The 14,907-nt window shown below is 52.6% G+C and overlaps 1 protein-coding gene and 1 non-coding gene across 2 annotated transcripts in view; both read left to right on the forward strand.

The window, feature by feature from the left end:
* Nucleotides 1–14,907, forward strand: part of Prkce (protein kinase C epsilon) — a 503,843-nt gene that overhangs the window by 307,985 nt on the left and 180,951 nt on the right. Inside the window, exons 3-6 of the mRNA XM_012513910.2 lie at nt 811–970; nt 3,534–3,568; nt 5,637–5,722; nt 9,218–9,347. Coding sequence (XP_012369364.1) covers nt 811–970; nt 3,534–3,568; nt 5,637–5,722; nt 9,218–9,347 — 411 coding nt within the window. The remainder of the gene's footprint in view (nt 1–810; nt 971–3,533; nt 3,569–5,636; nt 5,723–9,217; nt 9,348–14,907) is intronic.
* On the forward strand, nt 10,721–10,906 carry LOC111815728. The gene has a single exon (XR_002820379.1). It is a non-coding gene; the product is annotated as a U2 spliceosomal RNA (small nuclear RNA).

A 14,907-nucleotide genomic window follows, 5' to 3' on the forward strand; every position in this document is an offset into this window, starting at 1 on the left:
GAGGGCCGCCCACTTGGGTCTCTTCCTGTGCCTAGAAGGCTACTGTATGCCCCAGGGGAGGCCCTCCGGTCACAACCTCATCCTGCCTAATTGCCCCCATCTCCAGAGAGCCATCACAGTGGGGCAAAGGTGCCCCAGGGTGCTCACAAACCCGCAGCCCCAACAACGGTCGTTAGTATTTTTGTGCTTGTCTCTTGGTCCTCTTGCAAGGCGATGTTAGGTTCAGGGCAGTCTTAGAGGTGGCAGGGAGGAAGAAATGAGACGCTTTCATTTCCAGTGGGTGTTAAGGCCGGAGTTGGGAGCTGTCCATTTTCAGTGTTGCGTTTCCTTATTTTGACCTTTGGCAAAAAGTTGTTGGTGTCCTGGTGTGGGCTTGAGAAAGAGGAAGAAGTTAGGTATGTTAGACCACTACTGCTCTGTGCTAGGCTACTAGGCAGGTGAGGGTGGGGGTCACCCCATCTCTCCGGTAGGGGACGGGGAAGCAGCGAAGTCCCTGTGTGCTGAGGGAGATGCCTGCAGAGGCCGAGGCTGAGGAGTGTCGTGGCCCTGGGGCATCGTGGCCCCAGGGTCGCCACCCAGACTTTCTCCCTCCCTCCTCCCTTCCCTCTTTCTTCCACCATTTGACTCCCACACCCTTGAACGTGAGGCTGGTGTGGAGAGGAACATGCTGCTTCGCTGGGAGCAGAATGCAGATCGGGATGGGTGAAAGCTGCCTCACCTGCGGTCACCCAAGGTACGTGGCCGGAGCAGGAAGTCCTTGTTCAAATGCGCTAACCCACTGTGCTTCCTTCTTTCTCTGTCTTTCTCCAGCCCCCAAAGACAATGAAGAGCGTGTGTTTAGGGAGCGCATGCGACCGAGGAAGAGGCAAGGGGCCGTCAGGCGCAGGGTCCACCAGGTCAATGGCCACAAGTTCATGGCCACTTACCTTCGGCAGCCCACCTACTGTTCCCACTGCAGAGACTTCATCTGGTAAGCCCTCCCTGCTGGGGACCTCTGCTTAGGACTCCTCTCTGGGACTGAGGTGGAGATGGGGGCGGGGAGATGATGGATTCACCTAACACGTTCCTGTGGCCTCGGATCTCATGGCACCTGCGTGGCTGTCCCACCGGGCGGCTTGGACTCTGGTGGTACAAACAGATCTAATCACTTTTATCGGTCTTTGTGCTCATAAAATTAATAAAAAACCACCCGGTGGGACAGTCTCACATGTACCACCAGTGGTCCAGGCTGCATGGCAGCGAGACATTGCAATTATGACCCTGTGTGACTGTGTTAAAATAGGCTGGTATAAATAAGAGAAGTTATTTTGTTGTGAAAGTTAATAATGGGGGAAGTAGGAGTTTTTGCCAGACAAAAATCATCACATTTAAATTTGAAATGGAGGTGAGATTTCTCTCATTAAATTTTAAATATGATGTATATTAAGGATTAGCCTTGGAAGGTGGCTGTGAGTGTAATTTTGATATATTTTTAGTGTTCTGCTTCTAAGATTTGGAAGATATATTTTAATAAGGAAAGAGCATTGCCTGTGCTGAATTTTATGATGATACAGAGCCAGAAGAAGCCTTGAAGAATGTGATAATGACAGCCAGGGTTTTCTTTAATAAAACAGATTGTAGAGCAGTTTCTCAGATTTTAAAACTTTCACTGGAATTGAAAAAATAATAAATTTCAGATAAAAATAAATTATACTGTGCACGTTGAGAGAGAGAAATACAGAAAATAAGCCGCAGTGGTGTGCTCTGCTCTTCCTCTGACTGCCGAAGACTTTTCCTCTGTGTGTGTGTGTGTGTGTGTGTGTGTGTGTGTGTGTGTGTGGTGCATGGGAAATAAAGGCAGAGAAGGAGCCGTGAAGAGTTTATCACCGGCGGTGATAGTGTAATGGTACTTTTGGGAAGAATCCTTTTCTTTCAGAAAGCTGAGTTGAATACTTAGAGTTTGCTAAAAACTAATTCTGAAGAAGTGGGGAACAGGCCAAGGGCAGAGATGGTACGGGCCGGCCGCTCCTCATTGACGGTGGGAGCTGGACCCTCACAGGGTCTGTTCTCTTTGCTTTTCCAATAAGGGCTTGAACTTTTCCATGGCAAAGTGAAAAATCCCAGGCTGCAGGCCTCTGGGGTACCAGCGCGTCCTCAGCAAGCACTCTCGCTGCACATAGTGGGTTCTCAGGTTCTAGAATGGTCCAGGAGGCTGCCTGGAGGAGGTGGCATCTCTTCTGATGAGTGCTTTGATCCAGTGAGGGTGGTTGGCCTCCAAGTAGTGGAGCGGATACAGGGCACTGATCTCATTATGCTTGGAGGAGGAATTTCAATGGCTATCACCCCATGCCAGGTCTTAATCTTAAATATCAAAAACACCTAATTCACCCTTCCCATTGTCCTGTGAACCACGTAGTATGAGCTCCATCTCGCTGACAAGGACAGTGTTCAGAAATAGAGACCAGCTGCTGTCCTCTAGCTATGAGATGAGGGAGGCGTGAGTCCGCCTCAGCCCAGCCGGCCTTTAGACCTCATGCTTCGCCTGACATCTCACCAGCCTTTCTGGCCAGTGCCCTTGGGCTCTCAAAGCCAGTGTGAAGCGGCCCACACACTTGGGTGCAGCCCAGGAGGACAGATGAGGCGAGGTTTTACAGTAGAACCAGCCAGGGGACATGTGACTAGGGTTCCGCAGCCACCTAGATTCCTTAGTCATTTATCCTACACTTGTGGCATAAGGAAGCAAGTCACTGAGAGTAGCATGGATGTCTGAGATTACCTAGCTCAGGGACAATCCTGTGTGGGCAGAAACAGCCCCTGTTCCCAGCCCCATTCAAGGAGCACCTTTCCCTGTACTTCCCTGTGGCCTGAACACCGTGGTCCACACTTCGGTCGTGAGTTAAGTGGCTGGGTTTAGAGACCAAGGGTTCCTCTCAGCCTCTGCTGGTCACCACTGAGCCCTGTCTCCTGGGATGGGACCCCATCACTTCCAGCATGTCTCACTGGGCTGGGAACTGCATGGAGTTCTTGACCCCCTGAGGTTCTGCACATGGGTAGGTGGGCCTGACCACGTCCTTGCTGGCCTCCAGCCTTGCCCCAGGGACTCGGCTCTGGCTGTGGAAGGAATCGAGACTGTTTCTGGTCACCCAAACAGTAGCTTGACCCCCACCCCCTACGCCCAGTCCTGACCACAGACTTAGCTGTCTCAGAATGCCCAGGCAGTGTGCCTGCTAGCCACAGCCCTTGCCCACAGTCAGAGTCTGCGAGTGCCTCCTGGTGCTGAGGACGAGTGGTGCCTGTTTCATCCACAGTGACAGGAATGTTGGGCTGCCCGGGGCCTGTCCAGAGCAGGCAGGCTCAGGTGCAGCTTTCCAGTACCTTGGCACCGCTGGCACGACTGCCTGGTGTGGCCTTCTGGGTGGTGGCTCCTGGAGGCACCTGGGGAGGAGAGGTACCTGCACCCTGCAACGGGCTCTCAGGGCTCAGGGCAGCGGGGGTGGGGAGCATAGAGTGGCTCCGTGTTTCCTTTTCTTAAAGGACTGTGCTCTTCTTTTCAGGGGTGTCATAGGAAAGCAGGGATACCAGTGTCAAGGTAAGCAGTACTTTATGGACGCGACTTTGGACCCCCGTGGTTATTCAGACCGCTCTCGCTTGGGGAAGGAGTGCTGGGTCTGGCGCCACTTAGAGGCTCTCGGGCCAGGAGTTCCCGACCCTCCGGCCCGGGACCACTACCAATTAGGGGCCTGTTAGGATGTGAGCCGTGGGCAGTGGGCTGAAGCTCCAGCTGTGTTTGTGGCTGTTCCTCTGGCTCCATCTCCACCTGAGCTCCGCCTCCTGTCAGGTCTGCAGAGCGCTGGATTCTCCCAGGAGCACACATGAACTTGCTCCTGAACACTGTGCATGGGAGTTACCTGCCCTTTAGAGATACCAATCCCAAAACCCACCACCCCGCCCCATCCGTGGAAGAATCATCTTCCACTAGACCTGCGCCTGGTGCCATGTGCCAAAGCTTGGGGACTGCCACACTCTAAGATGGGCGTGTCCACCCTCTCCAAGAAGGGGAACCCTGCGGGCTTTGCCCCTGACCGTGTTACTCTGCGGATGTGCTTTGCTGGCGCCTTGCAGACGGGCAGCTCCTAATCCCCGCAGCACTCGGGTTCTGCACAGCAGCCCTGGTAGCTCTTTGATTTGATCTCTCCTAGGCAGGCGAGTGCTGCCTCTTTGGAAGTTTGTTTTATACTGTGTAGGCCTGTTCCCTGCCAGCTCCCTGAAGTACTCTTACCTGCCTGTTTCAGTCAAGATCACCGAATAGTTCTTGTCAACTCTTTTTTTTTTTTTAATCTTCACCGTTAACTCTGAAAAAATTTAAAGCTCAGCCAGTGTGGTGACACATACTGTTAACGCTGCACACTGCAGTACTTAGGGGCATTGAAGTAGGAGGATCGCAAATTCTATCCCTGCCTGGCTAACTTAGTAGGGCCATCTCAGAATAAAAGAATAAATAAATAAAAGGGCTGGGAGCGCTGGCGAGATGGCTCAGTGAACTAAGCGGTGCTTTGGCAAGCACAGGGACCGGGGTTCAATCCCCAGCACCACTTGCCACACCGGCCCCGCCCTGAGCATGCTGAGCTGGCCACTGAATCCAGGCGTGGGCGTGGTGGCACACACCTGTAGTCCCAGCACCAGTGAGGCTGAAAACAGGAGGATCACCACAAGTAGTCCAAGCTGTGTAGTGAGACCCTGTACCAAAAACAGAAATTTAAACAATATTAATTAAACACATGAATTAATAAATAAAAGGGCTGGGAATATAGCTCAATGGTAAAACACCCCTGGGTTCCAACCTCAGAGCTACAAGTAATAATCGTGGTAATGATACTGATGATGATGCTGATGATGCTCACTTGAAGGTAGTGAAGACTTCCTTAATTGACCACCAGTTCAAGGATAAGTTGTTCAGAGCTGGAGGACAGAAAGGTGAGCTGGTCACATGAGGCTCTGACAGTGACAACGGAGAGGCTGGCCTGTCTCCTTGCCCAGCATGCTCTCACCCTTGGGGAAGCTAGGGCGGCTCTGTTGGCTATGACATGACAGATGTGGCCGCAGAGAACTCAGCTGTTTAGCCACCAGTTGCTCCCCTCCCGCCCCATGATCCTACAGGCCACTTTTTGTGGACATATTAAAATGGAAAACTTCAAAGTTTAGCCTGTGAGGGTACAGTCAGATGGAAAGAAAATAAAAACCAACAACCACCTAAGATCTTCAGCGTCATCTAGGTTATTTCTCCCTCACCTACCAGCTACTCTGTGGTGACTCAGGATGGTAGGGAACAACATGACTTCTTTTTAGAAAGGACTTCCCAGCAGGGAAGCAGGTGACAGCCACGAGGCAACTGGTGCACGCAGAACGAGAAAGCTCCACCAGGCTGTTTGTGCATAGCCACTTCATTCTTCTGCAGTGTGTGTAGGAAACCCTCGGGGCTCTGGCGGCAGACCTGAGAAATACCTGTGCGAAGGACTCTAAGGAGGCTCTGATATTCAGACTCAGTGGCAGGAGGGACGTGGATTCCCTTCCCTCCGCCACTGACACACACCAGGCCTCAGGGTAGAAGCTTTCTTTCTGCACTTGTCGCTCACCATTGGGTTTCTTGCTGCTTGCAGTTTGCACTTGTGTTGTCCACAAGCGGTGCCATGAACTCATCATCACGAAGTGCGCTGGACTGAAGAAGCAGGAAACGCCGGATGAGGTAGATATTTACAGCGCGGGCATTCTGGGCTTCCTCTTCCCCTACCTACTGCCTCTCCTGTGGCCCCCAAGCAAACTTCTCTATCCCAACACTGTATTTATTGTGCTGATCAAAAATGAAGGTCATAGGGCCAGCGAGATAGCTCAGCAGACTAAGCGCCTGTTTAGGCAAGCCCAGGGACTGGGGATCGATCCCTGGCACCACATGGCTCACAGGCCCCACTCCCACATGTGCTAAGCCGGCCTCTGAGAACATGCACGCCTGTAATCCCAGCGCTGGGGAAGCTGAAAGCAGGAGGATCACTAGGAGCCCGAGCTGCCTAGTGAGACCCCGTACCAGTTACATAAATTTTAAAAAGCAAGAGCCACATTCAAACCCAGGTGGCCTCTGCATCTGTAATCCCAGAACTCAGGAGAATGAGAAAGTATTGCATAGTTCAAGGCCACCCTGGGTGACAGTGACTTCAGCGCTGGCTGGACTACATAGCAAGACCCTATCTCCAAAAGCCAACAGAACTCCCCACAAACCCAGGGGGTCTGTCCTGGAGCTCGGGCCACTGGCCACCGCACTGTGTTGTCTCTCGGCCTTGGACACTAGCGCATTAAACGGCTTCAGGGAAGTTGCTGGAGCGGAGGAAGTACGAAGATTCAAGCAGGAAGGCCGAGTTTTCCTGGCTGAGGAAGTGGAAGAGTGATGGCGCCACTGATAGATTTGAAAAGCTTTTCTAGGATGATGGCAGGTATAATAGTGGTGTTGCCTGCGGCAGAATAGATGATTTCGAAGGCATACTTTACATTAAAGATTTAAAGACTACTGTATAATCATAGGCCACTAGAATAGGGGGCTGGGTGGATTTATAACCAGCTGGGCTTAGAATCAGGTGGGTTTATACCTTAGCTTCCAAGAGGTGACTTTCTACCCACTTCTTCAAAGTAATTTAACCATGTAGCATCTTGGCATCTAAAACATTTCTCATCCCTTCTCTCCTTTTGCTGCTATACCATCTCTGAGAAGGGGTGTCGGCTAAAGCTTAGTCCGAGCTTGCCATGCTCCTGAAGGGACAGCTGAGCCCTGCGTTATTTGTATGAGGTCCACTGTCTTGGTTAGAAGACAGCCCAGCATCTGACCTCCCAGTTTCCTTACTTTCACAAGAGAACGAAAGGGAGAGACAGCTTGTTTGCTGCCCGACGTCCTTCCTAGGGACATTGACCGTTGAGTGGGCATCCCTGTACAGCAGGCCTTGTGCCATGGCCCGCAGAAGCACAGAACACGTGGGTCCTGCCTGCAAGGATCTCCTGGGGGTGGTCACCTGCGAGCCTTGCAGGTCTCTAAGCCTGTCCTCACTTTCTCGGAGGAGGGCAAAGTCCCACCAGAGTCAGTGTCATGCTGGCTAGAGGGTTGAGACGTGGACTGCGCAGCACCCACTTCATCCATGACCTGCTACTTCTTTCTGTCTTACCTGGAAGAGTGAAGAGTGGAAAGTCTCCTGTGAAGTGTGTTTTCAAATTTGGCACATGTCCTGAGGGATGAGTAGCCATGCACCGAGGCAGGGGGCGCTGGGTTTCTAGCTCGGTGGAGTTGGTTCCCTGCGCTCGTGTCCCCGCCCACCACCGTCCTGCGCTGCCCGAGGCCCGTGGTGGAGATGCAGGTGCCTTCTTCCAGGCGCTGCCCCGCCCTTTCAGAAGCCAGCTCCTTCCTCAGTGCGTCCCCCTCAGTGCGACGCACATGCACACGCATCTGCGTGCACACGCGGACTCCGCAGCCCCCAGCATCATGCCCCTGATGCCCTCCGGCCCAGCAGAGGGTGTTCTGCTGTCACGCGGCCTGGACCCTCCCCATCTCCAGCCCCTGAGTCTCAGGTCTGCGTGTGACACTGAGGACTCACGTCCCTGCCTACACTTCTCGGTGTGATAACCAAGGCACAGCGCATCCCGCATCATCCTCTTTCCGTTCCTGCTTTTCAGTCTGACAGTTCTCTTTCTCCCCCTTTGTCCTCCCTGTGTCGTCCAGAGTGCCCCACTCACCCCTTCTCCTGCGGAGCATGTACGCATGCGTGTCTCCCTGAGCGTGTGCAGGCTTCTCCATCTCCCTGGCTCTGGCCCATGCTCCCTGCCCGGATGCCTCGGGGCCTTCATGGTCCCACCAAGGGTCACCTAGAGGTCCCCAGCTCCACACTGAACTGGTAATCTGGGGCAGCTTCACCTCCAGCTGTCATTCACGTCGTTCTGGGAAATCTGCTTCTGTTCACATCTCCAGGACTGTGAGGCTGGAGCGGGGGCAGGGAGCTCACCTGTCCCGAGGGGCCAGGTCCCGAGGCTGTCAAGCTAGCCTATGGTGGCTACAGATGCTCTCCGTAAACCTAGACAGCTTGTACCCAGGTGGGTTGGTGGAGGGACACTCATCGCGGGGCAGGTGACGGGGAGCTCCTTACTCAGGCCAGAGCCCTGGAGAGAGAATGCACCATGTTCATACTTGTGACCCTGCCTAGCTCTCAGGGGACCTTCTGTTCCCCAGCAGCCGGAAGCCAGCATGCAGCTTGCTCTCCTAATCCTGAAGTCCGAGAGCCACCTCCTTCCAGCCCATCCACACACAGTTACCCATCCCCTGCCCAGCTGTGTGGTTGTGCTACTGCACACATCCGGAGAGTGGCACCATGGAAGGCAGAGGAGAACCAGGGCGGTGGCCTCAGCCCTTACATCTCACCATCCTGTCATGTTAAAGAGGGCGGGAGTGTCATCATTATTTGCCAGATGAGCAGTGCCAGACCCCAAGAAGTCAGGACACCTGCCTGAGACCTCAGGGTGGCTTGTGTCCTGAAGGCCTGGCCCATGCCTGTCCTCTTCCTGCCCTGTGCCACGGCCTCTCTGCTACCTTTATGTAAGTGGGCAAGTGGCCACAGACTCGGTAGAGGAAGTTGTCTCTGCCTCTCCTCAGCCTGCAGGCAGGGCCTGTCTCTCAGTCTCCTCAGTAGGGACCAGGGTCACCGTAGTCCTGAGCCTCAGTGCTGGTGAGGGGTTTGAGGTGATAGGGCCTGGTGTGTGGTGAGAACTGTACCTCAGCACCCCTCAGGTTCCACCCTCTTAGCCTTCTTCTGTCAGCCAGTCCTCTGCCTGGCTGAGGCCTCCATGTACCAAGTAGCTGTGAAGATACATGGAGCTGTCCCATGTGGGGCCTAAGTGCTAGGTGCACACTCTGGGTTGGGCATTACGGTTGTGTTGAAGCCTGGAGGCCTGGAGGGGACATAGCAGGGCCAGGCTCAGCCTGTCCTGTGCTCAGCGCACCCGGCTGCGAGTTAGGTATGTCGGGAGTGAAAGCCTGGTCAGGAGGGCGGTGAGTTCCCTCCGTTTCCCAGGAGGCCTTCAGAGCCAGGCTGGGGCCTCCAGTGACATGTTGCTTCTGAAGAGATGTCTCTGAGGTGCGCGCTGGGCTCAGGCCTCAGGCCTCAGGCGAGGAGGAGCTGGACGGGTGCTGACGCCGTGCTTTCGTTCCCTGCAGGTGGGCTCCCAGCGGTTCAGCGTCAACATGCCACACAAATTTGGGATCCATAACTACAAGGTGCCCACCTTCTGTGACCACTGTGGGTCCTTGCTCTGGGGCCTCTTGCGGCAGGGTTTGCAGTGTAAAGGTGAGTTGCTGCCCCTCCCCCAACCCACGCCTCATTCTGTCCTTGAAAGAAATCCTGGTCTCTTTTTCACAGCCTAGAAAGTGAGCTCCAGAATCGACTAGAGCACAAGCCCTTGTTTCTCGTTTCTTTCTTATCTATTTATTTATTTGGTACAGGGGCTTGCTATGCAGCTCGGACTCATAGTGATCCTCTTGTCTCATCCTCCCCGGTGCTGGGATTACAGGTGTGTGCCACCACACCTGGTTTCGGTGGCCAGCATAGTGTGGCTCTGGGGCCAGCTCTGCATGCAGTACCGGAGACCAAACCCAGTCCTTACGCTTTCCAGGCAGGCGCTTAGATTGCCGAGCTACTTCCCCAGCTCTCATATCTCGTTTCTTACTGGTTATGTCTATTAAGAACTCTAGGCAAGCCAGGAGAGCCCATGATCCAAGCACTTGTGAGGCTGAGGCACGAGGAGGTGGAGTTTGGGGCCAGCCTGCCAATATAGCAGGTGCAAACTGGCCTGGACTGAGTACTGAGATCTGGTCTCAAAAATAGAAGCACTCTGGACAGAGACCATCTGTGAGCACGAGAGGGGAACACAGAGAAGGGAGAAGGTGAGGCCATGTCTCCAGCTAGGTAATGAGGGGGACACAAAGTGAGCCTACAAGTCTAGTGATATCTCGTCTGGGAAAAGACAGTGGAGTTGAAAGGAAGAACTGTTTTTGGAGTTTGGCGGAGAAGTCAGCAGGAGCTGCAGACTGGGGCTGTCTCACGTGATGCAGGTGCAGAGCTCGCTCTGGGAGGAGCCACGCCCAAGTGCTGTCTCACTGGCTGGGCCGTGCCATGGGTGATAGTGTCCTCACGGGAGGAGCTGAGCCTCAGAGGTGAAGTCAGCGGCACACATCACACAGCTCATTGACCGCAGGGAGGCTTGCGCGTCCGCCCTGGACTCAGTCGCAGTGTCCTTCCTCGGCTCCTCCTCTCCCTCACATAGCCTGTCTGCTCTGCCTGCCGCATGTGCTGTAAAGCCTGTAACCCTAGCTGTGTATCCAGGGTGGCTATGTGGAGCCACAAAGAAAGTTCTGCCTCCCTCTGTCCCTCCTGATCCCCTCCCGGCAGCAGCGTATCACGTGGAACGTGGGGATCGTGAGCCATACAGAAACCAGGCTCCAGGGCTCCTGTGTGTGCCTCACAAGTTTCCAGGGTGTCTGACCCCTTGCACCCTTCCCTTGGGCAGTCCTGGCCTCTGCATCGTGCTGTCACCTGCACCAGGAGTTCTCTGGGACCTGCTCCCCCCGAGTCATATTTCTCAGCTGGCACTGGGAGCTGGTGCCTCTGGAGGGAAAGGCGCCTGCACCTGCCGGTTGTCATTTCCTTCTCTAAAGATATGGGTAGCTTCTCGGACCTTCAGCTAAGGCCAAGTGGAGTATCTCGTTAGATTAGTATCTGATTTGGCTTCTCTTTGAGGACACTGTAGGAAATAGATTTTCGGAGCAGAGAGGTGGGTCAGAAGCCTGCTCTGTTCACCCAGTGGGTCGACCTGGTATCGCAGCATCTCCAGGAATGGTGCACCGCTCGGAAAATATAAGGAAAGCAGATACGGCACTATCATGGGCACCTGGCCCACTCTACCCTCCTCTGTCTTTTGCACAGCTGCCCTGAAGCCTTCAGACACCGGGGACTAGTTTAAGAGGAAAGCCAGATCTTCAGACACAGTTTCCTGTGGTACAATGTTTTTAATTCTCCTGCAAGGATGCCCAGAAGGGTTGAATGAGACCTTTAATCTTAGTTTTTCAAGGAATCTGCACATTGATTTCCATGGTGGTTGCCCCATCCTGCACTCCCACCAACAGTGGAGAAGGGCTCCTTTTCCCACGGCTCCTGCAGCATTTGTTATTGGTGGTTTCCTTGATGACAGCCGTTCTTTCTGGGGTGAGATGGAATCTCAGTGTTGTTTTAATTTGCATCGCTTGAATGACCAGTGATGTTGAACTTTTTTTTCATGTATTTATTTTCTTTTTGTATTTTTTTCATCTGAGGAGTGTGTTTTCATCTCAGCTGCCCATTTTTGGACTGAGTCTTTGAATTTAAGGGCCTGATTTTTTTTTTTTTTTTCAGTTTTTATGTGTTCTGGATAGATAGAAATCTTCTTTTCTCAGAGACAACTGCTTATAATTTTTTCCCACTCTGGGGGTTGTCTTTTCAATCTGTTGGTGATTTCTTTTGATGTGCAAAAGGTTTTAAATAAGATGAGATCCCTGTTGTTGATTCTTTGAAGTATTTCCCGTGTGATCTGGGTTTCGTTCATGAGCTCTCTGCCTACCCCTGTGTCTTTTTTCAAGATTTCTGCCTGTTCCCTCTTCCAACAGATGTAGTGTTTCCATTTTAATATTGAGATCTTTGATCCATCTTGAATGTAGTTTAGTGCCTGGCGACAGACATGTCTTCGGCATGTGGAAAGCCAGTTTTTCCAGTACTACATATTAAAGAGGCTATGTCAGCAGTTTGCAAAATGCCCAATATTGTTTTTAAAACAACTAGGCCTCTAATCATAACTCCAACTTTCATTTGTATTTTCAGAATTAAAGAGCACCAGTAACATAAATGCACGCTTGCTGTTGACGATTCAGGCAATCCCTGAGGGAGTGCATCTCTTTGTCCCTTTTCTAGTTCCACTTCCAGACTTAACTGCTACTGAAATTTTTTATGGGCCCTCTCAAGCCCCTGTGTGTGCATTTGCATGTAGCATGGGTGTTTGCAAACAAAACCTCAGCATCTCTTGCTGCATAACAAACTATCCCAAAACTCCCCGGTGGAAAACAACCAATATTCACTTTCTGAGTATCCGTGGCTGAGAAATGAGGTGCAGTTTAGGATACAGGGCCTGTCGCGGGAGTGTGGTGGGCCCCTGGCAGCCTGGGGACCAGCTTCACCAGCCGGACCGCTCCATAGGGCAGCTGGCAGCATGAGGGCTGCCTTCCTTCAGAGCAAGCAGGCAGCGAGAAAGTAAGACGATGCCCAAAGGACGAACCCAGCCTCACAAGGCACGTCCTGGCACTTGTGGCATTTTCTGTCCTCAGAAGAGAGTCACTAGGGCCAGCCCATACTCTGCGGGAGCAGTGGACTCTGAGTCAGGGGTTGCGGGAACCAGCTGAGGCACTGTCCACGATACCCACATGCCCCTGCCCCCCACTCACGGATATGATTGCTGTGAGGTCTCCCCCGAGCGGCCTGCTCTCAGCCCAGCGGAGTGGCACACAGCTGAACTCCTAGCACTCTGGAAGGCCGAGGCAGGAGGATCACAAGTTCAATCCTAGCCTGGATAAATGAGTGACTAAGCAAGACCCTGTCTCAAAATATAAAATTGATGAAGGCCGTGGGGCGTAGCTCACTGCAAAGGCCTGTGTTTGATCTCCAGTCCTGGAGAAGGGAGCCAGAGGCAAACACCTGTCTGTCTGTCTGTCTGTCTGTCTGTCTGTCTTGTTCTCTGCTGCTTTCCCAGTACCTAGAAAGCACCTGGCACATTAGTATTCAATAGATACGTGTTAATTAAATGTTCTGTAATTTACTTTTCATAGGTATGTTTCAAAGTATTTCCAAGACAGTGCATATCTGTGTATCCTACTTTTTTTTTTTTTAAAAATGAGTAACATTTTTTTCAAGGGGTACCAGGGATTGAACTCAGGACTTTGAGCTTGCCAGGCAGGCACTTGTGCCACTGAGCCATCTCCCCAGCCCTTTCCTTTTTTTAATGACACCTAACAGTCTCCACCATTATGGAGGTTTCCCTCCATCACCTTCTTGGTGGGCATGTATTTCTGTGTTGTCGCCGTTTAATTAAGGCTGCCACAAACATCCCCATACACATCTTCACCCACATGCACAAAAAATTGCTGACGGAAGGCTCCTAGACAGCGCATTTTCAAAGCCTACCCCTCCTTTTCATGTTTGAATTAGGTAAGGAAGCCATAACACAAGGGTGCTTTTAATTATCGTGTGTGTGTTTTAGAACAGCCACGTGAGCCGCCCGTGCCTCTGTTGCATTGGCGTTTAACTTTGCATGGTCAGCAAGAGCCTGTGGCGTGAGTTTGGGATTTCAGTTACCTGCTGCCTGCTGGGCTCCCGTCTGAGGGGTTGTTTCTGCTGCCCGAGTACACACTGCATGTTCCAGAGAGTTGGAATGTTCTGGAAAGCACGGCAGCTGGCTTTGTGCAGGACGTCAGGGGAGGCTGAAGGTAGGACAAGCTCTGCTTGCCTACAGCACATTAAGAGGTAGTAATAATTCAAGCAGTGAATCAGAAACACGTGTGCATAGTGGAAGGGCCCGAGGAGCCAGTGTGCCTGGAAAGCTCAGCAAAGGCTTCAGAGGAGCGAGGCTTGAGCCGCCCCAGAGGGTGGGCACAGGTGTGGAAAGATGTGGGGAGCAGGCCGCGGGCAAAGGACAAGAGGAGGAGAGTGGGCCAGGCTTGGCACTGCTGCCGCCGGCTGGTTCTGGGCCACGTCGGGACCCTTTCCAGGGGTATTTGATGGTGCCGGGGGAGACTACGCGATGCACCCCTCCAATTACTAGATTAGCTTAATCTGAAGAACCTCTGGAGCATGGACATGCAAGTGCCTGCTCAGGAATGGCTTTGTCATTGTCCTCAGAACGTCTCCTTGCTCTAGAATTCCTGCTGGCCTGCCCCTCCTCACTGCAGTCATGACTTTAATCTCACCAAAGGGCATGAACATGGAGCCAGCATCTCTCCAGAGGACATTAGGGTGTCCAGTATGGAGCGTGAAGGGCAGTACACGCATCCCCACGCTGGCCTGAGACTGCTGCCGCCACAGCCCCACCCGACACACAGTAGCTATGCAGCAGACACCCAGCTGGGCACTGTGGAATGGGGATGGTTTTTTCCCAAAAGCTCTGTCCAGGCAAAGCAGCATCATTTCTTCTCCATAGAGCTTCATCTGAGTAAAACCTGTGTGCATGCGCTCTAGCTGGCCTCTGGACGGAGCCTTCCAGGGCAGCCCCGGGCTCCTGGTTTTGGTGTCTCCAACGGAACAGAAGAGGGTGACGGAGATGGCCAGTGTGACCACATTCATGTGATTGCACCCCAGCTTTCTTTTGGTTCCAGCTGGCCCACCTGTGCCTTCTGAGGGTCGGTTACCCCGCCTCCTGGAGTCACCCCTGCTCCCTCTGCTGTCTGCGTCAGCCCTGGCTTTGCCTTTAGTGGTCCTGGCTTTTCAAAGCACTTCCATTGTCTTGCATTGTCTATTCTGACATGTGATTGGAAATTTTTAAAACATATTAAGACAAGGATATAGCTGCCCTGGGGAAATGACAGAACATTTGCAAATAAAAAGCAAAGTCCTCTGACAACCTTTTCTGCTTTGCAAACCCGGTGTGGAGATGGACTGCTGTGGCATTTCAACACCAGAGGGCGCCAGTAGTTAAATTATGTGGACAAGTTGCCCTTGCCTCAAAATTCTGTCAGTGTGGTCCCTTTCTTCTTCTTCTTCTTCTTCTTCTTCTTCTTCTTCTTCTTCTTCTTCTTCTTCTTCTTCTTCTTCTTCTTCTTCTTCTTCTTCTTCT

This window comes from Octodon degus, unplaced genomic scaffold, assembly GCF_000260255.1.
Source record: "Octodon degus isolate 3935 unplaced genomic scaffold, OctDeg1.0 scaffold00020, whole genome shotgun sequence".
NCBI lineage: Eukaryota > Metazoa > Chordata > Mammalia > Rodentia > Octodontidae > Octodon > Octodon degus.